The sequence below is a fragment of the Lagenorhynchus albirostris genome, chromosome 2, assembly GCF_949774975.1.
Source record: "Lagenorhynchus albirostris chromosome 2, mLagAlb1.1, whole genome shotgun sequence".
NCBI classification, from domain to species: domain Eukaryota; kingdom Metazoa; phylum Chordata; class Mammalia; order Artiodactyla; family Delphinidae; genus Lagenorhynchus; species Lagenorhynchus albirostris.
In genome coordinates this window covers 103683865-103707698 of record NC_083096.1, presented here as the reverse complement: position 1 = coordinate 103707698, position 23834 = coordinate 103683865, and the positions used below count along the sequence as shown (strand labels likewise).

The 23834-nt window shown below is 44.5% G+C and overlaps 1 protein-coding gene across 2 annotated transcripts in view; it reads right to left on the bottom strand.

The window, feature by feature from the left end:
• ABCA4 (ATP binding cassette subfamily A member 4) overlaps positions 1 to 23834 on the bottom strand; it is a 136895-nt gene that overhangs the window by 68053 nt on the left and 45008 nt on the right. For both annotated transcript variants that reach the window (XM_060142471.1, XM_060142472.1), the window contains exons 8-14: positions 23558 to 23798; positions 22402 to 22541; positions 21609 to 21725; positions 20526 to 20723; positions 5633 to 5838; positions 4802 to 4978; positions 2524 to 2746 (exon numbers count right to left, since the gene is read on the bottom strand). In XM_060142471.1, the coding sequence (XP_059998454.1) occupies positions 2524 to 2746; positions 4802 to 4978; positions 5633 to 5838; positions 20526 to 20723; positions 21609 to 21725; positions 22402 to 22541; positions 23558 to 23798 (1302 nt within the window). The remainder of the gene's footprint in view (positions 1 to 2523; positions 2747 to 4801; positions 4979 to 5632; positions 5839 to 20525; positions 20724 to 21608; positions 21726 to 22401; positions 22542 to 23557; positions 23799 to 23834) is intronic.

The following is a 23834-nucleotide window of genomic DNA, read 5'->3' as shown; positions in this document are numbered from 1 at the left end:
AGTTACATTAGAGGATAAATTGAGATGTTCAAATTTATTAGGCCTTCTTGGTTCTCTTTTGCTATAGGCCTCCTATAGGATTTTTACCTATGAGGTATCCTCCTCTGAGGATTTTTACCCTTTGCACATAACTCCAAATTCATATAGATCATCCTGTTCTTTTCTTGGGAACATAAAGGTACAAACCGGTTCACCTCTTGAATTGGTTCTGATTAATTGGTAGTGGTGACCCGAAGCACTGGGTTTCTCTCAGTAAAAAAGAGAGACCAAGTAGCAATATATATAATGGGCATGTAAGATGTGAGTAGAAAAATTGTGCCACTTATCTCCTGCTACTACTGTTTCTTCTTCATTCATGCTTTCATGCCTGCCAGGCACTGACAGAACAGATTGAAAAATGGAATAAAACAAACGGCAAAGGAGGTGGAAGAGAGCCATGCTTAACTAGAAGCAAACATTGAGGAAATCTAAATAAAAGTCAAGGTTAAGACTCAGGGTTCCTGATTTTGTGTGAAAGCGCTCTCCACATTACCCTGGGAAGCTCACTCCTCATCCTTAATCACATGCAACTCAATAAAGGCAAGACCTTGACTGAACATGTGGCTTTTGGCTGGAAGAACTTTAAGATGGTTATTGTTATTCTCAGAAGAATGAAATTAATTTCTTATCTCAGCTCAAAGCAAAGTCCTACAAACTTCTAGGCTATATAATTTCTCATTGACTTCAAGCAGATATGAAAGTCATTTGGCTGACCCAACAATTTCACTGGCCTTGTCTTCTTCTAATGACCACTTTTCTTTTTTGTTCTTAACAGCTTGAGTAACAATGGAACCTTTCCATTGTCCCAGCTTCCAGCTTCTTTCCTGCATAGTTGAGGTGGGAAGGAACGACAGGGGAAAGATGAGAGCGTCATTCAAAGGAAAATCCTATTTTGTTGTGGAAAGCTCTGTTTCCGCCATCACTGGAAACTGGAACAATGTCCTGGTTCCCACAAGGAGAAACCCCTTTGTGCAAGAAACTCTTAGTAAACATTCTTTACCTCACGTCCTAAAAGCTTTGAAGTCCTAATGTCCATTCTTAGGAAGGCAAATCTCAATGCCACTTATTAGCAACAAATCTCAGGGCCATTGCAAGATGTTGTGCATGTTTATGAGTTTTGCATAAGTCAGTTGTTCATGCATTTTGACTCCTTTAATTCTGAGGACACAAAATGTCTTAGTAGTGGGGAAAGGAGTAGACTGAAGGATGGGAAGGAACAAGGGACCCCTAGAGGAAGATAAGTTTCTCAGCTCCTCCCCTCATCTCTGGAACTCTGGGACCCTTTGTGTATTTAAAGCTACATTTGGGTCTGGTCAGATTGAGCAGGCTGACCTCTACATCAGCATTGGTTTTGATAGGGCTCTAGCACAGGGGTTAGCTAAGGCCACAGCTCACTGAATCTCAGTGCAACACTTAAACTAAAACCATTCAGACTTAGTACATTTTACTGCAAAGAGAAGGGGCAGGATTTGGTTTAACTGGATATGTGCTGGTTGGACAGGATGTGTGATGGAACATTCTTGGATCAGGTAGGCACCAGGTATCATCCAGCATAACAAGGGACACAGCCAGAATCTGTGCATCAGCACATATATTGCTTAGTGCAAGGAACTCTTAATATCATCATGGTAAAGAGGCAGAACAAGCTTGATGACACTATATCAGAAGATCGCAAAGCTTGAAGTCTAAGGCTTATACTAAATCCCATCAAATAAATATAAAAAGTTACCTAAATTTATGTCCCATCATTCAACAAGTACAAAAGATCATCTACTGTGGAGGAGTTAAACATGAAGCACAGCAGTGTGTTATGAAATAATGTTTTATTTACAAGTCTAACTTGCAAGGGAGCTGCAAGTTTGCAGAGGATGGACCTATGCAGCCTATCTGCGCCTATAACATTCCTGTCACTGAGAAAGGATGGACTCCAAATTCCACCCTTTAAAACAGAGAGGTCTTAGAGATTTTGTAGGCAGCAGAATGTTCTTTGGTCAAGCCATGAATGGTGTGACCATGATGGTAATTAATAAACATTCCAGATCTCCTCTCCTAATACACTGAAAAGGCTCTCCACATTCCCACCCCAGCTGGTGGCTGGGACAGTAATGCCAAGAAAACACTCCTTGGATTCATTTCTTCTGTATTTGAAAAGAGAGAACGCTTTGCACATACAATCTCCCTGTGCTGGGCTCTGCTAACAGCAGCTTTTCCAGATAGTCCATGTAATGGGGTTGGATAACCTATGTAGATTGTGGTTCCCCAGGCAGGATGTGGGAGCAGGGAAGATGCTGTGATGCAGTGGCTCTTTGGGGAAGACTCTGTCTCTCTGAGTGTCTTCCACCTTGGCTGAAACGGCCAGACAGCTACATGTCATGCTATCTTTGGTGGCCAGATGACTAATCTAAGCACAAGTTCACTAACAGGAAGAAGAGTGGGAGGAATAAAATTATTCAAGGTTTTCTGAACCTTCTCCATCTGGCTTACCATGATGAATATCGTCAGGAGACAGATGCTCATCGACATGATAGAGAAGCTGTCCAGGAACCAGGTACACCAAATCACTGTGTTGGAGACACCCTGATTTTTCAAGGTCTCCTTCAGTCTCAACTCCTTCTCCAAGACGATGCTCTTTACAGTCATGGAGACAGAGTAGATCCAGGCCAGCACCATGAAGACAGGGAAACAGCGGTTCAGGATGATCATAAAACTAAAGCAAGAGGAGAGAAGCAGAATAGTAGATTGCCTTGCACCTGGTGGAGGTGGAGTAAATGTTTGTTGAATGAATACGTTGAGAACAAAGCCCAGGTGGAGGGAAAGGCAGAAAAATCTCCACCGGGCACTCAATGGACTTGACTCTTTTAATACATTGCACTTTGCCCCAAAGGATTACTTTTTCTTTAGAGCAAGACTGTAGCCTTTTGGTTAGCCCAGATGAAAACTCTGTGAGTAAAATGTGTAAATAAAATTGTACTACGTATGTTACACAGTATAGATGTTCTTTATAAGATCTCAGGCAGCTTTTTGTTTAGTCCAGATGAGTGCTCTGTAAGTGAAATGTGTAAATAAAACCATAGTATGTATGTTACACAGTATAGAGCTTCTTGTAAGATCTCCCAGGAAAGGATTGCAGACTTGATGATGTGGGATGTGACTGGAATAGGTAGATACATGCTAACTGACACTGAAGTCCAAGAAGGTGGACAAAGGGAACTGGTGGTGGTGAGATCAATAACTGGGCTCCCCAGTGGGCTACTTGCTTAGTTTGCTACTGGCCAGTAAAGCACTGTCTACCCAGGAGGATCAAACCCCAGTTACACAGGAAGAGGCACAAAATAACTAATCAGTATGGCCCTTTCAGAAGGCAACTGACCCAGCAACAAATCAATCAGTGATTCAATAGTCATTGACTCCACCAGCCATGTACTGGTGGAGTACATTCATGGATATTCATTCCAGCAAGCTGGGCAGAGTTGATATTCTGGAATTACTCTACTGCGAACTTTACATATGTTTTCCCTGTGCTTGATGTGCTAGTAAAAGCCCTTGAGATTATTATTTCTTGAAAACTGCTGGGTGTCACAGGAAGGGCCCAATTCCAGCGTGGGAGGGTTTCACTCAAGATGGCCCTAGGGAGAGAACCATAAATTCATAACGCCTGCCCTTCTGGGATCTGCCACCAGAGGGCTCTCCCACATTGAATGGCCAGAATCCCTACCGCCTCCTCACTGTTTACCCCCACTTCCTTGCCGGTTACTCCTATTCTGATCTTAGAAGTAGAGCTGGGCTTTTGCCCCGGCTCCATTTTCCATTTCTGCCTATTGTCCAAACTTAAACTGACTGCAGAACAGCCCCTGTTATCTCTCTTAGTCTTCTGTAGAGCTGAAGGAGAACTGATTGGACTGAGGTGTTACACCCATACTGGGCTTTATTTTACTACCTTGCCAGCTGGCAATTTGACTCTTCCTTTTACAGGCTGTGCATGTTTATCTCCTCCCTGATCCCCACAAACCCACACGTACACTATGGTGAACTTCCCAGTTTTCTTCTAGGAGTTGAATCCCTAAGCTAACTGCAGATCTCTGCTGCTGTCCTTGGGAGCATTTCCCCCATCCACCACAGTAAATGAGCCCTCCCAGCCCCTTCTCCCTCTTCGTCCCTCCCTCTACCACCCCCCAAATGCATGTTCAGAAAACAGTGGGCTACTTGCTTAGTTTGCTACTGGCCAGCAAATGTACAGGCCTGGGGACGGGGGTGGGCAGGCAGGGAGGGCCCAAGTTCATCCAACACATCCCTCTACCTTTTCATTAAGCATACATCATGAGAATGTTAATTAGGGAAGGAGCTGCATTATTCCAAGGCTCCTAGGAACCGGACCTACTTGTGATGCAGAGTCCTAGTTTGCTGTTTTGGCAGTCACAGGGCAAACACTCTGACCTGAACCCTTCCACATACCAAACATACTACGTAGTGGAAATTTTAAAAGCCTTTGTCCCCTCCCCCAACCTCACTTCCCCTGCTTTAATTTTCACCTTCCCTTTTCCTCCCACAACACCAGCTCCTTTCTCCCACTTGTTCATGTGACCCTGCCTGGAGTCAAGGAGAAGCAGGCTTCTCAATCAGAGCTCCATTCTCCCTGAGCCGGGCCCCACGCCCCAGGTTTTTTTCCTCCAAAGAGACTGAAGCCTGGGGAGCACCTCCACCTCATCCCACCCCAGCAACCTGATCAGCTTGTCCTGGAGCGGGACTGGGACCTCAGACTCACGAGTCATCCACGAAGCAGGGGTAAGGCATCTGCTGGAGGTAGATTCCAACTGGAACCTCAGCCTGGGCCTGACTCCTTGTGATCCCCTGTTCAACCATGTCCTGCAGATAGGCAAACCCGCCCCAGATGTATCGGAAGTCTTCCACAGGATCAGCTCTGGGGCCAGAATCCCAGTATCTAAGAAGAAACCGGAGAGAGGGACAAAGGATGGGAATGGGAATGGACAGCTCACTCATTGGTCATAGGCACGAGGGGACTCCGTATTCACTCTCCTGAAACTTTCCCCTGAACTTTTCCACACTATCTGATTCTATTTTCCAGTTCACAGGTTAAATCCCAATTATGAACATTAGCCACAGCACAATTTGTAATTGCTTTCATTCAAGTACTCTAATTTGAGCTTTACAAAATATCTCACTTCCTCTGATTTAACTTAATTTAATTGATTTACAGGCTGAGTCCAGTCTCAATCCCCGACTCTGTACCCAACGTAATTTCCCAGGGACTTTGGTGAAACCTCATTTGCAGAATTTCTATGTGAAGATAACTCGGTACCTAGAGGTTTTCATCTCCAAATTGCACAAAGGCCAGCCAGGGACAAGCTCTGAGTTGAGGGGGTAAAGACAGGGTAGCTGAACTCTCCTGGTCCCACCAACTAGCAGGATCTACTGTCTAGCTTAGTTCTTTGATACCAAAGTGCTTCTGTGCCTTTCTGAGTAACCTTTCTGCCCCTGAAGGAGACGGGTGGCCTGAGCCCATAGGAGCCCCCTTTCCTTGCCTCATACATCACTGGGGATGCCCAGGTCCTTCTGAGATCTCCTGAAACATCACCTGTCTTTGATCTTATTGGTTTTCTCCACCACATCTATGTCCATTCGGATCTTGTACTTCACATGGGGTGGTAGGGAGCTGGTCCAGGGATACATGTCAGGAAATACCACACCAGCCCAGAACCTGTTTTCCTCCAGCAGAGACAGGGCTCGTTGGGTGAGTTGAAATTCATCATCGTAGCTTTCAAACTTATCCAGGATCAAGCACTGTGGATAATCACAAAGGTTGAGAGAGTTTGAGGAGCACCACCTGCAAAGACTCAACTGCAAAAAAATGGCAGAGGATCAGGGATGCTGCCCCAGGGGATGGGTCAAAAGCAAGGAGACCTATAAACTTACTGTTTGCTTAACTCCAGGGCCTGGTGTCAAGTTTTCAGTGTGTCTAGATTTGGGGGTGAAAGGGGGGCTTAGGAACGCTGACTTGCTCTCATCCCTGCAGATTTAGTGAGCACCGCACTATCGGGCTGTCGAAGTATGCAAGTCGTCAAAATGACAAAAATACTCCCCGCTCTCACTCCCCAGCATGGGGAGTCAAGGGAGTGGGGTCACATCAGATACAAGCTGCTTTGAAGATCAGAAAGCCTGCTAATAAAAGAGTTTTACAGAGAGAGAGAAACAGTCCCAGCGGTAAACCTTCCTGCCTCTCTGCAAACACACAAGGATGGCCAGCTGAGGCAAGAACAAGGAGGAAGAAAGAAAATAACAGAAAGCCAAAGTGATTTCATCAGGGAAATCATTCCCAGTTACAATTTTATGACAGGTAATGAGGATGGAGGAGGAATTTCCTAACATGTCTTTTTTTTTTCTCCCCCAGAAGAGAAAAAAATCATTACCCAGAAAAGAGCAAAAGTAAGAATTTCTTTTAATTTGAATATTGGGAATTGTCCACTTTTACAGATTTGTTAAAGCGTTGTATTGTACTTGGATGTGTTTTATCCTTAACCTCCTGTTTCTATAACACACTGGGGTTATTGTGCGATGTTTCTTTCTTAGAATGTAACTCACAAGAGGTCAGCTGGCCTTGTCTTGATTAATCTGTTCATGGAATACTTACTGAGAGCCTGCAATGTGCCAGAGCCTGCTTGGCTCCAGGGGATACAAGGAGGAAAGATAAACTCTCTTACTAAAAGAAACTCCAGACCTAATGAGGGAGAGGGTTGGAGTAAACCAACAATCAGAATGCAGAATGATCAGGTTCTGGTGAAAGCAAGCCTAGGGTAGTCTAGCAGCCCAGTGGAGGGGTGGGGGGGTGTCCCAGAGGGCTGCCTGGAGGAAGAGACTCCTGAGCAGGATGAGAATAAGCAGGAGTTAGCCGAGGGAAGAAAGCAAGGGAAAGGTCAGCTCAGGCACAGGGAATAGCTCGCAGGGTTTCTGGAGACCTGCAAGAATAGAATAGTGGTTCCCTTCCTTGGCTGTGCTTTAGAACCATCACGGAGTTTTAAAAGGACAACTGTACTCAAGTCCCACCCCAAACAATGAAATCAGATTCTCAAGAGGCAGGGCCAAGGCATCAGCATTTTGTCAAACACTCCCCAGCTTGTGCCAATGTACAGAGAAGAACATAGGTGAGCAGAGGTGAGAGGTAAGAGATGTGTACTAAGAAGGCAGGTGGGGACCAGGTCAGTTGCCCTGCTGGGTTTGCAGGGTGACCAGCCAACTGAGAGGTTTCATGGGATGCAGGGCTTTCTATGCTAAAATCAGGAGTTTCCTGGCAAACCCTAAAAAGCCACAAGAAACCACTGTAGGGTCTTAAGCAGAGACATGACATATGCGATCAGACCATGTTTCTGAAAGATCACTGGTGGTGGGAAGGGGGAGCACGAAGCCTGGTTAGAAGGCCGTTGATGTAACACAGGCTTAAAGGAACATATTAACTCTCCCACAGAGCCTGTGAGTTACCTGGAATCCTCATTTTATTGAAGAGGAGACCTACCAGAGGTCACGCAGCTTGACGGTGGCAGAGCCTGCATTCTCTCCCCATTTTTCAACTCCAGGCCCAGACTTCCTCCCACACCAGGAGCCACAGGCAAAGCTTGATCCACAGGCTCTCCATGTGCTCATGACTGTCTTGCAAAGTAAGAGAGCACAACTATTACTTATCTCTCTCTCTATTTTAAAATAATCTATCTCTCTCTTCTTTTAAATCAGTTTGTTGAGTTTAGGACCGCATATATAGAGTTTTAGTACTGACAAATAGAGTGAACCTGAAATTAAATTTCTAAAATAATCATGAAAGTTCTTGGGGAGATGGAAATTCTCTGCAGTTTCTTTTAGCTGTGACACACACACACACACAGAGTATTCTACCAATTCCCTCATAGCATCACAGGGCCCTTGGACAGACGGAGTCACAGAGAGGTCTTACAGTCTGATGTGCTTGCTTACTGATGAGGAAACTGGCATCCTAGGGCCTTGCTCCAGGTCAATATAGGTCAGAAGCAGAATATGAATCCATGTTTTCAAGTGTCAGGCCTGAAGGGTACTGCTGTTCCTTCACATTGCTCTAAGAGTAAGCCATACTCCAACTACAAAGTCGGAGCAACAGAATTCCTAAACAAGATCTCTTGCCCCTGTCCAGTAGGTCAGCACTGTCCAGTAGAACTTTCTACAATGATGGAAACGTTCTATTTCTGCCCTATCCAACATGGTAGCCAGTAACCACATATGGCTATTGAGTACTTGAAATGTAGCTAGTGCATCTGAGGCACTGATTTTTTCACTTTAATTTATTTAAATGTAAATAGTGACATGTGGTTACTGCATTGGTTAGCACAGCTCTAGAGACAGTAAGTTCCCGGAGGTCAGGGGCCATGTCTTATTCCTTAGGTCTCTGGAACAGTATTTCCTCATGAAAGGGACTCAATAAGTGTCTACTGAATTGAATTAATTCAAATTTAGAAGTCCCAAATGCTGCAAGAAATATAACTTTACTACTGTGTGTTTTGAACATAATCCTGTGCACCCGAAATCAGATGGTAAACTAGGAGAAATTAGTGAAAGGTGAATTTTTGATATAATGTTAGTAAGAGTATAACTCTCAGTGAAGCAAAAAAGCTAATAAAAACAAACACATTTTAATAATGTGACTTTCCGAGCAATTTAGCCCATTCTCTTTGAACTCTCCTTTCATGTCTTAAAGGGAAATCTATACTGGAATAAGCACTGATGTTTTCAGTGATATCGTTGAGTCCTGCAATGACGTGGGCTCCATCCTGGCTCTTTTATCAGGCAGCTGATTCACAGTCATGTTTCCTGTTGCATCCCCCTTGACTGGTACCCTGATACTCTCTGGAAAAACAAAACCAAAAGGTTCTCAAACACTCATTTTTACCCTGAAACATCTGACCCACTTTCAGAGTTGAATTATCATCTTTGGAAAGATGGTACAGGGTAGTGTTCGAATGCCATCCCCACTCTGCTGTTTCCTAACTGTGTGGCCTCTCTTTCCCTATCTGCGAACTGGAGATACGCCTACCTCATAGGTGTGTTCTAAAGATCACATGAACTTGTTTGGGAAGGGCCAGCCAGTGCTGCCTGGTAAGAATAAAAGTTGATGCTTACTGCAGGCTCACAATATGCCCAAAACTGGTCCAAGGGCTTTGCTTATATTAACCCCTTGAATCATCACAACCACTTTATGATTATCACTCCAAGCTCTCTTAAGAGGCATGATGAGCAAACTTCCTCTGGAGAGAGCCTGTGTTTTAACCATGTAGGATACTAAACTATTTCACAAGGAATGAGGACTTGATGAATACCATTTTTATTACTGTTTTTGCAAAATATCTTGAAAATCAAGAGTCTAGTGGCTTTTAAGCCCCTGCCAGATTACCTTTCATTTATGACAGCTGTTTGTCTGGGGAAGAAGGCAGTTATTTTTTAAAAACAATATGGCTGGGAACATAACCCATCCCAAGCTGATCTACAGCAACTCATCTAGTTAGAACAATGCAACAGACAGAAGCCAAAGCTCTGTGTCCACCTGGGCAATGGAGGGTGGCAGTGGGGTGGGTCCTAAGCCACTGGTGTTCACTAGCTTGCTCACTGGCCCTTAGGTGAAAGTCAGACAACTCTACCAGAGGAAGGTCTTATGAAGCTAATCCAGAACATCTTCCTGAGGTCAAGGCAGAACAATTGCAGATGTGGACATGAGTCAGAAGTCCCTGGATCATCCACTGAGGTATGATTCATGATGTACCCTTGCATTCTCATGGGGAGGCCACCTGCCTAACAGCAAATGACCTCATTCCCTTTTGGTACTTGCTCTGGTCCCTGAAGTTAAGATCTTGGCTAACGAGCATGTATACTGATGAGAGTGTGTACATGAGTGTGTTTGCGAGACAATGATGAATGACTAAACCCTTAACCAAGGTTTCGGATTTTGACATATCTGGTGTGGTCTGATTAGCTTGTAAGTTAACACATCGTAGGTTCTAATGAGACTGAAGCCAAAGAGTCTGTTTATAAAAGCTATTTCGTTCTACACAGAGAGAAACTGTGTGACCATGGATGTTAGGGAAGAATACTGTAGGTAGGTTAAGTAATGGCTAGTGTAAGAAGCTCAGCATAAAAACAGCACCAGTACTGGGAAAAAAATTCAAAGGGCATCTTCACTGATTAAAAATTCATTGTCTCACGGCTTCAGAGGCCCATTCTGGGCAAATTTTGCAAGCAGAATTCAGAATCTCAAAGAGGATTGTTATAATGCCCTGGGATAGCCAAGGGCAGTAAAGCAAGAGAAGAGGTTTCCTTGTTACCTTCCGTTCCCAACTACTGTGGCCAAAATCTGGGTGGCAGGACCACTGCCATTTGAAGCCCACACATATCCTACAATTCCTTGTTTGTTGTTTTGCTGATACTCACCAGGAACCAGAGTGCACCCTGGCGGAAGAGGTGTGGCTCTCTCCAGGGCAGGCAGCTGTGTTTAAGACCTCTGGAGAATGCAGTCACTTGTTTACACAGCTAAATCAAACACTACCTTGGGAGAAGAAGCTACAGTAGCAGCAGGCTTCCTTCTTCAACTGTGACCTCTCCAGCTCTAATTCAAATACATTAAGTAATAGATAAATTATCTATTAAGTGGGAAAGGATGTCCAGTGGAGGCAAAGAGAGAAAGAATCTCTTTTTCTGCTTGAACCTGATTATCAAAGGGGATTGGTACTCTGTGCTGACATAGTACTTTGACTAATACACCCAGGACATGTGAGGGATGAGTCTTCAGGGATAAGAAAAGCACTACACTCTGAGAGACACGGCCTCTACAATCCTGCCTCTTACAAATTTGACTTCCACACTCAGGCTGAGAACAAAGTGGCTGATGAATGCCAAATGAGGTCTCAAGTGGTCCCGCTGGTGGACCTGGAGACACGTGGGGTTCCTTCTGGAAAATGCCAATGGATGCGGGCAAACATCCCAGAATGAATTTCCTGGCATATCTAGACCATAACACTCAAGATTTGTTTCCCAACACGTGGAAAAAGCCACTGGATAAAATAGTTTGGGGCTGTTTGAGTTGGTGAGGTAGAGGCCAAAGGCGTTACCATACATTTTATCTAACACACCGGGCACCGTGAACAGACATCTGAAATGTTCAACCACAGAGAGTGAGGAAATGCACCATGACAGGAAAACAAAGGGATAGGAAATACACAGCTGTTAAAAAATGTCCGTTTCTAAAATAAATAAATACAATAATGAAACAAATAAAAAGGTCAGGTTGGAGCATGAAGACTCACTAGGACAAAGCCACCAGGTGATGCTTCCTGTGTAGTTAGGTCCAGGGAAAGACAGAATAGCCTGGCTGACAACCGCAGGGGATTTTAGCTCTCAACGCTTTCTTGTTTAACCATTCCAACAACTTTGGGAGGTGAGTGTTACCATATTAAAAATATTTCATAATCAGCAGAGCTGGGCACTGACCATCTAAAGGGTCTGCCAGTCACAAACACCCAGTCTAGCCACACTGGAGAACGCTGCCCTGGCTGTGGCTCCACTTATCCTCCTCATTTTTCAGGCAGGGGAACAGCGATATTGCCCGAAATCACAGAGCTGGTACATTATAGCAAGACTGGGGTTTCAGAAAGATCTCACTGGAGGCAGTCTGGGAGCTGAACGGAATCAGTGAGAGACCAGAGGCCCAGAGACCAGCTAGGAGAGATGGTACAGGCCGTAGTAAACAGAGGCCATACATGGAGAGGGTGAGGAAGGGGGATTTAGGAGATAATTTGGAAGATATCTGACAGTCCTTGGAGGATCTGTGACATTTTGACTTTGGATTTGTGTAACTTGTTTCTCCTCCATTAGATTGAATTCTAGCAGCTCCTTGAGATACCACTACTAAGGCCTTATTTAATGACAAGCTTATCTCTCTCAATAGAATGTGAGCTTCTAGGGGTCCGGGATTAATTGTATTTATTCAGAGGTAGGTAGTTCAATTCATGCGAATATATGAATGACTGAATGAGCTCAAATCTCTTTGGTTTCCTACTCTAAACCTAGTTATTTCCAAACAGAAAAGACTGAATCACAATAGTGTCTGTTATTCTGAATAGAACAAAATAATTGCTGTCCCTAACCAACTCATTATGTAATTTATCCAAACAATACTGACTGAACCCCCTACTAATATGCCCCTTGTGGTACAAGAAAGAACTTCCTCTTCAGAGCCAGACAGGTCTGGATTAGAATTCTGGATCCACGTCTTATCTGCTGTGGTATGTTAGGCAAGTCAGTTTTTAATTCTATAAAATGATAACAATTACGCCTGCTGGGCAGGTAGTTAGGAGTGTGGCATGAGATGACATGTAAGAGTGCCCAGCATAGTGGCTGGCTCACAGCAGGCTCAAACACAAGTTCCTTTCTTCTACCTACAACTCGAGCCGACCCCCACTCCTCCCCAAACTGTGTTCTCCTTCCTCAGCCCAGTTCTATGTTTCTGAGAGACCGATGAGCCATAAAATAAGGTCATTGCCCATGAGTTGCTTATGATCCAGTTCATGGCTCTTAAAATAATATTGCTCTAATGGTGTAGACTTTTGTACCCTTCTGACCTTTCCTCTACTTCTCCCTAGCCTCCCACTGCACATTTGGAGACAATGAATCAACAGAAGAAAGCACTAGGACAGATATTATGCAAATCCCTATACATCTGACTAAAGTAAATTACATGATCAGTAGCTTTACCTTCCTAATCCTATTTTTATTTAGGCTAGCCTGAAAAATACGCTCCCTGAGCACATTCTGGTTGGGTGGTGGTGGCATGTGGCCAGGACCATGCAAGGTACAGAGGAAAGGTGGTCCAAAAAAATCCCCCTACTGATAATTCATCAACAAGATAATCACCATGTAGATAATAAAGAGTTATGCACATATAATGAGTGTGTTGACAGCAGAGGTAAAAGCAGTTAATGAATACATGTTTTTTCAAGACTTAGGGAAAGGAAGTTGTATCTGGTTAAAGTACAATTTTATGCCTTGATCAGAGGTATTTTCATATTAAAGTGTGGCTGAATTCAGCTTTCTGATGCTAAATTCAAGACCTGAAATTCAAATATACTATGAAATTTAAATACACGGTGAATTCTAAATAGTATTCCACCTGTGCCAGGCCTAACCCTTCGCTAAACAAGGAAATCAAAGGGGAGGGGTGTGGATATTTGCTTTAACTAAAGGATTATCAGAGGAATTTTTCTAATTGTGCTTTTCTCAGAAGAAAAATATATGTGAATAAGACATATAAATTATGAACGTAAGAGTATACACATACCAGTTTAAGATATTTACCTACATGAAGACTCATTTGCCCTCAGCCTCCTTAGATTTGGAGAAGAAGGTGATCAGAAGGCCTGTAGAGATGACTCTTTCCACGTGTTAGAGATGTGATGCTCCCAAAATGTCACCTTCACCGCTTTCCCTGGTTGACTGCCCACCTTCTGACCAGGAAGTCTGTCCTTTATTCTTGTTTGGTTTTTTTCCCCTGCTAAGGGCAGGGGATCAGGGGAAAGACTAAACACGGTTATGGGATGAATAAGGTTATAGAAGCCCTTTATTGAGGAGGTGCTGCAAGGGCAAAAAGAGTTCTGGAAAGTTCCCTCTATGCCTACTTTCTGAAGGATTTTTAGCCACAGCAATCAGAGAAGAAAAGGAAATAAAAGGAATCCAAATTGGAAAAGAAGAAGTAAAGCTGTCACTGTTTGCAGATGACATGATACTATACACAGAGAATCCTAAAGATGCTACCAGAAAACTACTAGAGCTAATCAACGAATTTGGTAAAGTAGCAGGATACAAAATTAATGCACAGAAATCTCTGGCATTCCTATACACTAATGATGAAAAATCTGAAAGTGAAATCAAGAAAACACTCCCATTTACCACTGCAACAAAAAGAATAAAATATCTAGGAATAAACCTACCTAAGGAGACAAAAGACCTGTATGAAGAAAATTATAAGACACTGATGAAAGAAATTAAAGATGATACAAATAGATGGAGAGATATACCATGTTCTTGGATTGGAAGAATCAACATTGTGAAAATGACTCTACTACCCAAAGCAATCTACAGATTCAATCCAATCCCTATCAAACTACCACTGACATTTTTCACAGAACTAGAAAAAAAATTTTCACAATTTGTATGGAAACACAAAAGACCCCGAATAGCCACAGTAATCTTGAGAAAGAAAAATGGAGTTGGAGGAATCAGGCTCCCTGACTTCACACTATACTACAAAGCTACAGTAATCAAGACAGTATGGTACTGGCACAAAAACAGAAATATAGATCAGTGGAACAGCATAGAAAGCCCAGAGATAAACCCATGCACATATGGTCACCCACCTTATTTTTTGATAAAGGAGGCAAGAATATACAATGGAGAAAAGACAGCCTCTTCAATAAGTGGTGCTGGGAAAACTGGACAGCTACATGTAAAAGAATGAAATTAGAACACTCCCTAACACCATACATAAAAATAAACTCAAAATGGCTTAAAGACCCAAATGTAAGGCCAGAAACTATCAAACTCTTAGAGGAAAACATAGGCAGAACACTCTATGACATAAATCACAGCAAGATCCTTTTTGACCCACCTCCTAGAGAAATGGAAATAAAAACAAAAATAAACAAATGGGACCTAATGAAACTTCAAAGCTTTTGCACAGCAAAGGAAACCATAAACAAGACCAAAAGACAACCCTCAGAATGGAAGAAAATATTTGCAAATGAAGCAACTGAAAAGGATTCATCTCCCAAATTTACAAGCAGCTCATGCAGCTCAGTAACAAAAAAACAAACAACCCAATCCAAAAATGGGCAGAAGACCTAAATAGACATTTCTCCAAAGAAGATATACAGACTGCCAACAAACACATGAAAGAATGCTCAACATCATTAATCATTAGAGAAATGCAAATCAAAACTACAATGAGATATCACCTCACACCAGTCAGAATGGCCATCATCAAAAAATCTAGAAACAATAAATGCTGGAGAGGGTGTGGAGAAAAGGGAACACTCCTGCACTGCTGGTGGGAATGTGAATTGGTTCAGCCACTATGGAGAACAGTATGGAGGTTCCTTAAAAAACTACAAATAGAACTACTATATGACCCAGCAATCCCACTACTGGGCATATACCCTGAGGAAACCATAATTCAAAAAGAGTCATGTACCAAAATGTTCATTGCAGCTCTATTTACAATAGCCCGGAGATGGAAACAACCTAAGTGCCCATCATTGGATGAATGGATAAAGAAGATGTGGCACATATATACAATGGAATATTACTCAGCCATAAAAAGAAACGAAATCGAGTTATTTGTAATGAGGTGGATGGACCTAGAGTCTGTCATACAGAGTGAAGTAAGTCAGAAAGAGAAAGACAAATACCGTATGCTAACACATATATATGGAATCTAAGAAAAAAAAATGTCATGAAGAACCTAGGGGTAAGACAGGAATAAGGACACAGACCTACTAGAGAATGGACTTGAGGATATGGGGAGGGGGAAGGGTGAGCTGTGACAAAGGGAGAGAGAGGCATGGACATATATACACTACCAAACGTAAGGTAGATAGTTAGTGGGAAGCAGCCGCATAGCACAGGGAGATCAGCTCGGTGCTATGTGACCGCCTGGAGGGGTGGGATAGGGAGGGTGGGAGGGAGGGAGACGCAAGAGGGAAGAGATATGGGAACATATGTATATGTATAACTGACTCACTTTGTTATAAAGCAGAAACTAGCACACCATTGTGAAGCAGTTAGACTCCAATGAAGATGTAAGAAAAAAAAAAAAGGAGTTCTGGAGCCACTGAACCACTGTCCACAGAAGGGCCAGAATGGCCCCAGAGACATCCTCCTGGGCCTTCAGGAATGGACTGAAAGTCCTGATTGTAAGCCAATTCACAAGGTTAATATGAAGAGTGGCTTCACATCCTGGTTAATGCTTACACAAAGTGAGTCTGAGAAAAAGCTACGTTCCTCACGTGGTCTGTGGTTCAAGGGTGGACATCCTTGTGGTTCATAGAAAGAGCTGCCATGCATTAATGGCTCTACTATGTGCCCAGCCCTCTCCAATCTCATCCTCACAGCTGCTTGGAAAGGGGGGCACTAACAGCCCCACCTAAGAGATGGGGAATCGGGGGCAGAGAATTTATACACAGGTTTAACTAGTCATGGCACAAATGTATTGAGTGCCCTTCACATTTCACTCACTTTATCTTTAACAACAACTCTGTGAGGTCTGTTGTGCTATCTGGATTTTACAGATAAGAAAACTGAGCCTTAGCAGGTAAAGTGTCTTTCCCAGAGTGATGTAGCTCATGGGCAGAGATCCAGGCCCATTTATCCTCACTGGCAGGTGAGAAGGTTCCCCAAGCAGTGGCCTAACATGGCATACAATGACCAAGCAAGGCAGCTCGGGAGGAATGGGACACTCTCCAGGATACTCAGTGGAATTTCCAGTAACTAAGGCCTCACCCCGAGCAGAAAGAAAGAGGACTTAGCCCTTCTATTAGGTGAAGAGAAAACTTACTGAATCACTCCCCTTTCCTGTAATGACAAAAGGCTTAAAAGTTTGCTCTTAGTTCTTGGACCTTCTGTTGTTCAATACCACATGTGAGTGCAGCACTGACCTCAATTGACATAATTTACATTTTAGAGTATTTTTGCTGAATTTTCCTGAAATGATTTTTTTCGTTTTTGGAATAGGCAGGGAAGTAGGCATCAAGGCTGGCCCAGAAGTTCTCACAGCTCTTTAATGAAAGTCATATTACTGAAAAGGAGAGGCTCAGTCAAGCCTTGAACAGCCTATGAAGGAACATGCTTGCTGCCCTGTCCCGGAGAGGCCCTTAGAGCCATCCCGAAGAGGTTTTCATGCCCTGTCTGCTACCGAGTAGTCCTCAGGATGAGAGCTGGGGAGTTTCCAAAGCTCCTCCAGACTTCCCAAAACACAAGGACAAAAGCAGAAAATTCCAGGACCAGTTGTAATGACTGGATTCTACCTCACCGCTTTTCAGACACCCCCCAAGCCCCCCTCCCCCCCTTCTCCTTTCAGTTTATTCCCCATCACTTTCCTCCTTCTTCCCGCTCCCCTGCTCCCCAGGGCAGGAAGATCAGAAACCTCAGCATAATTACCTGCTGGGTTTCTGCCACCATCAAAACCCCTCTTAGGAACCCCTGGGGCAGGCCATTGACCTGTGGCAGTCTTGGCCTTTGCTTAGGAGCATTTCGCTGGGCTAATGGGATTGCAAGGCCCTAGGGAAGTGTTGGTGGTTTATGTGAGATGCGATTAGCAGTTTTGTAATCCCTAGAGGAGCACCAGGAGTGGCTCAGTGGCTGGGCCTGATTTCACTAATTCCACTCTCCTCCTCCCAAACAGTATTTTTTGTTTGTTTGAATTTTACTAAAAAGTTAATATTTATTAAGTGCTTACTAAATGCCAGGCATTGTCTTAAGTGCTTTGCATGAATTAACTCAGTTAATTCTCATAGCAAGCCTATTAGGTAAGTATTATTAATATCCCCACTCTACAGATGCAGAAACTGAGGCACAACTAGCAGGGATTTGAACCCAGGTGGTCTGGCTCCAGAGATTGAATTCTTAACCATTTAATATATACTAAGTATCTGCTGGGTGCTTGGTGCTACATTAAGCACAAGCTACATGGAAAAAATGATCCTTCAAGAAAACAAGCCCTTTACATCACCGTGCAAATGTCAAGTCAAACCTAAGACAAGAAGTATTCTTTATACTGATACGTAGTACCTCACAAAAATATTGTGAGACCCACTGAACTCTATTCTGCAAGAATAAAGGAAGAGACTGCCTCCATCTACACCCCATCTAAAAAATCCTGCCTATATTATAAGCACAGTGGTGGACAGTGGCGGGCATGGCCAGGGATGGGGACTTAGCTGGTAGAGGCACCGTGAGAAGAAGACGATGTCAATTGAGTAATCGTACAAGGGGACTCCAAGCTCCCACCAATCTAACAGGTTTGTAAAAATACAGATTACCAGGCCTCTTCCCTGAGTCAGTTGATGTGGGTTTGTGTCCAGAAATCTGTTTTGTAAAAAGCACCCATGGTCATTCTTGTCTTCAGACAAGTTGGGGATCACTTTGTAATGAGCTGAACTTTGGTCGTGCTGCTGCCACACCGGACCCCTTCTGAAAGGCCACCTAGAGAGCCTGTGCCGATATTTCCATGGTTCTGGAGAGGGAGCATCACACACTCGGGGGAAATTCTGGTGGCACCAAGGGCAGCAGGGAGTCTTTAAGAGCACTGTGGTGACAGCAGGTGCTGGGCTTTTTCTCATGAGTTAGTTATCCTCAGGACCCAGGAGTCTGGGGAGAGGGGCGTGCTCTTGGGGGCCACTGGCTTAATTCCCTCTCCTATTGCCCAGAGCATCTTCTACCTGCTCATGGTTCTATATGACATGAGGCCCAATGGTAGGTGTGATAAGCCCTCAGGTGGAGATGTTCCCTGGAAGTTTGAGGTCGAGAATTCAAAAATAACTAGGATGGGCTCCTTGACTCTGATAACTCCAGCCTGCTGATCTGCCAGAGACGGACATGTTAACCGCTAACTTGAGTCTAACTTGAATATGGTCTGAAAGAGATGTAAAGAGGGGGCCAGGGGTGCACAGAGGAGTGAGTGACTAAACCTATGTCGAAGCAGAAGTGACATTTGAGAGCTAAGTCTCAAAAAGTGAATGAAGAGAAGCTCAGTAGATGGAGAAGGAAAAGTCCTTTCAGACTTCTCTGCCTTGTGTTTCTTCTTTTGGGGAAATACCCTCCCCCACTTCATAGTAGTCATGCACAGTCCATGAGACTCAGATGAAGCTAACTGCGCTTGCCTTACCTCGTGGTGGCACACGATCCGCTGAGGGACTGGGACAGGTAGAGCGGCCAGGCCAATCTGAGAACTCTCTAGGAGTATTATGTATGCTACGGGAAAGCCACTCCCTCTTTCTGTGTAGTTTTTGGGGTGAAGATGACCACTGAGGGCTGTGAGCAGCTGACACACTACCAAATGGAAAGGGTCTGGCTGAGATCAAAGTTGGGCCAAGGCAAGCAGAAAGGTAAAATGGAAGGACACAGTGTCCTAGGTCCCCTAAACTTCCGGGTTATGTCAACCAGTAAATTCTCTTTTTCACTTAAGCAAAAAGGCTTTCATAAATAGGCAGAGAAACAGCCATTTGCAAAGGATGAAATCATGAGAAGCTGGGGTGTCCCTGAGGGTGGTGGGAGGAGCTGTGGAGCAGAGCTGAAGATGTATGAGTGAGCAGAGGCTGGGAAGGTGGGCTGGAGCAGGTTTGGAAGGGACTTGTGTTCCCTGAGGATGAGTCATTAAGATTGTAAGAGTGGCAGTGATGCCAGCAGATGTGTGTTTGGAATGTAACTCCGGTGTCAGCGTGGAGAAGCGCCTGAACCAACAGAGACTGGACCCTGGAGTCCAGGGAATGAGCCTTTAGAACAGGCTAGTGGAGAGATGACAAGGCCTCTGGGGCTCAGAGAGCCTGGCAAGCAAGAGGAGGAGTGGAGAAATACCTAGAGATGAGGAGCCAAAGCTCAGTGACTGGACGTAACAGAGGCAGTGGAGGAGTCAGGACAGCAGGCTCTGAATTCAGGCACACCAGATCTGCATCCTGTCTGTTCTACCTAATAGATGTGAGATGGGATCTTATTTAAACTCTTTAAGCCTCAGCTTCTGCACCTGTAAGTGGGAATGATGATAGCATACACTTGATGGAGCTATCAGAGGATTGAATGAACTAAGGTACATAAAAGCGCTTAGCACGGTGCTTGGCAAAACGTTACACAGTAAGTGAGAGCTGTTGTGTGGAAGGTGATTTAAGGTTGACCCTTAAACCTCTAGCTTGAGAATTTGGAAAAATGCAGAGGACCGTGATCAGGATAGGAAATGCTGAAGGAGGATAGGTTTTATGGGTAGTGAGAATACAAGTTTGTTTTGGACACGTTGAGGCTGATGTGCCTGTATAACCCAGGGGTGGGAGTGACCAGCAAGCAAGGGGACCTCGGAACTTGAGGTTTGGTGGACATACCAATGGACAGCCACTGAAGCAATGGCAGACAGGAGATGGCTGAGGACAGACACGACACTGTATGAGCTACAAGGCAGAAGGAGTAGCCAAGGAGGAGTCAGGGAGCTGTTAGGAGGCAGAAGATGTGAAGAGGGAACTATTTAATTGTGGATAAGCTGTTAGAGAACAGGATCCATCTCTGGGGGCTGTGGGAATTCTTGTTTCTTCAGTGGGGAGAATGAGATTTGAAACCCAAGACCACTTGACTTGCTGAGGGATCTCTGGCTCCACCTACAGGGCTGTCCTGGAGGGGCCCAATGTGGCCCTCAGGTGGCTTGCTGCCCTTACCTCCAGGTATTGATTAGCCAGGCGTAGTGTGCGATCAGTGATGTTAAATATATCCCTCCAGTCGAAGTTGTCCATGTCATCAGCCTGGCCCTCTCGTGGGCCCCTATAGAGGAAGTTCAGTACGGCTTCGGCAGTAATACCTTCTTCACCAAGCTGCCTATTCCAAGAGGCTTTTACTGTTGGGTTCTCCAGGGTGTCCTTGGGAAGAAGCAATACAGTTACAGCATTTAGAATTCCACAGGGCTTCTCTGGTGGCGCAGTGGTTGAGGGTCCGCCTGCCGATGCAGGGTACACGGGTTCGTGCCCCGGTGCGGGAGGATCCCGTATGCCGCGGAGTGGCTGGGCCCGTGAGCCATGGCCGCTGAGCCTGCGCGTCCGGAGACTGTGCTCCGTAACGGGAGAGGCCACAGCAGTGAGAGGCCCGCGTACCGCAAGAAAAAAAAAAAAAAAGAATTCCACAGGATCTTTGGTCTTGTTTTTAGGCCATTTCTAATTTTTAACAAATGGGATAGACTTTAAGGCTCCCTAAAAATCTAGTGGGTTTTCTTCCTCATAAAGCATATCTATCTATACCCCATTTCCCCCCAATACATAGGTCTCTACAACAGAGGGGAGACGTGTATGTGGGGATGGGGCAGAGGGACAGGGAAATGGTATACAGGAAGCTTTCTTTTTCTTAAGGATTTTCTTTGGTTCCCTTTTAATTATCCCTGCTATGCAGGACTCTTATGTGAAACTGAAAATGAGACCAGAGAGACACGCTCAACCACCTTTTGCAGTTACAGAGCTGGCCCCTTGGGGAGATGCCCCTTTGAATGTGAGGCCCTCAAGTGAATTCATAACAGGAAGAAACCTCAGGAGGTTACTGGTCTTATGGTGGTTTTCACATTTCCCCAGAGTTTCAGAAACCTATATCCCACCCAAAGCCAGTGATTCCACATGATGACAGCTTCCAAAACTGGTGCTTATTATATTTTGATCTAACTCCAGGGGTGATTAACCCTATATTGGGTAAAGGAAACAAATGGAACTTTCCTGGCCTTTCTCCTCCCCCCGCCTCCCGACCTCTAATACCATCCGTACTCTGATCATGGTCATCTGCATGCTCTTGTCAAAGAAGTACCAGATCTGGGGCCCTACTTCTTCCCAGGCTTTGACCAACTTCCTGAAACGCTCCAGCTCTTCAAACGTCGAGTTGGCCTAAAACCAGACAGAGACAGCAAAAGAATGGAGAGAGAAAAAGTGAGAAAGAATCTTGGTTGTACCTTTCCTGTCACAAACCCTCAATATTTAGGAAAGGCTTTTCAAGGAAGTGTCTTTATTTTCTCAGTTGATTGATATTTCCCAGAACAATCAGCTATTTCCCACCCTCCCAGATTGACAGAATCTTATTTCTTAGTATCTCAGAGGTACTCATAATATTGATGATGTTATTGTCTCAGAACCTCATTAAAACTGGATTTGGACTCCCTGTGAGCAAATGCTCTTCCTCCCTTCCTCCCTATCTTTGTCTGTTCCGGGTAGCCAGGCTTCAGAGAACTGTGAACTCTTCCCTCAGGGATAGAATTCAGGCAGTGAGGAAGAAAATCTCATTGTAGGCTGCATAGAGAGGGGAGGGCCAGGCAGGGGCATTGGTGCAAAGCCTTCCAATGATGTCTGTGGATGGGGGAGGAACCAAGAGTCCACTTAGCAAAAAGCAAACATGAGGCCCACCACCAGGAGGGCACAGTAAAAAATATAGACACACACACACACACACACACACCACACACACCACACTCATTCACACATACACACACATGCATGCACACACACTCTCATTCTACTGGGTATCCAGAGGAGAAGGCAGAAGGGACAAGACCAGCTGGGACCTTACGTTCTTCAGTATCCTGCGTATTGCGGGGGAATCCGGAGTAAAGAGGATTTTTCCCATCAGCAAAGGCTTTGCTGCCCTCCAGGCTATTTTGGTTAGAGGGTTTGACTCCAGGCTCTGGATCAATGCATTACAAAAGGTTGCTGTCAGGAGAGAAGGGACAGATTTTATAGAAACTCCCCGTTGCTCACAGCTAAACATAGTCATTAGTGTGTTCAAATCACATGTCTCATTCAACTGTATGCTGGAGGATTTGACAAATAACCTAAATTAATAGGCTGTACCCCACCAATAACAAGCTCATCATTAGCAAGTAAAAATGCCACAGTGCATCTCAATAAAGGCCTCATCAGAGAAACAAAGGATGGGGCTTGCCTTGTGGGTTTTTTTCTGCTTTAGAGGAAGGTTGAGAAGCCTGCTTATGCTTATTGCAAGGAACAGAGGCCATTCTCAGATGAAAGGGACCAAGAGGCCAAACAAGGCCTCCCCTTGCAATCTCAGCTTTAGTCTCAATAATTTCCTTTCAATTAGCTGCTTAACTTCTCTGTTGTGTGTGGCTGTCTTAGGGCCCAGCTGCTTTTGGTGTGTGCCTTGCTGCTGCTTTTCAATTTTTAACTAGAGGGTTGCCCAGCTGCATTTCGTCCGCACCCCACCCTCCTTTACCCCACAGGAGCCAAAAAAAAATAGTGAAAGGTGGGAAAGATAACTTGCCAGCAACTTGCCATTTGGAAAATAATTCAGTACTACACACACGGATTTTCACTACATTGTGTTTGTAAAAACATCCCACAGCCATGTTTACTCTCCAGAGCCCTTCTGACCCCAGCTCTGCTTGCAACTCTGGGTTGCCTCCTCATTTATCTTTCTCTTCCTCTAGAACGTAACCCTAGTTCAATCAGATCAGTGGGAAATGTCCTCTCCGTTCCCATTCCAAGTGGGTCTCAGTTCTTTCCATGGCTCACTTCCAGAATTCTTTATGAGCACTACCCGCGTCCTGCTTGGGGAAATGGACTCTCTGGAAGGAGAAGCCTCTTTGCCCAAGGTCCCTCAACAAGACCAAGGGAAAATCAACACCAGGATTAATTTCACCTGGAAGTGTTAACCCATCAGCTTAACCAACATCAGAAGCCAATTTATATGCAGGACTTAGAAAACTTACTTGTTCTTTTGTCATAAGAATAGATAGGATCTTTCCTTGTGGAGTCAATCCCCAGGAAGGCTTTATAGTTATTGTCTTCATACCAGTTGAAGGAGAACACCCGAGAGCCTCCTCCCTCTGGGTAGCCACACAAGAGGTCAGACAGGGTGCCCATCAGCTGTGTGAACGTCTCTGGACCGCCAGTCTGCACGAGTGGCCTGGTCACCCACAGCAAGTCTTGAACACTTGGTCGGTGGATGAACTATGGCAAGGCAAAGGCTTCAGGTTATGCTAAGGT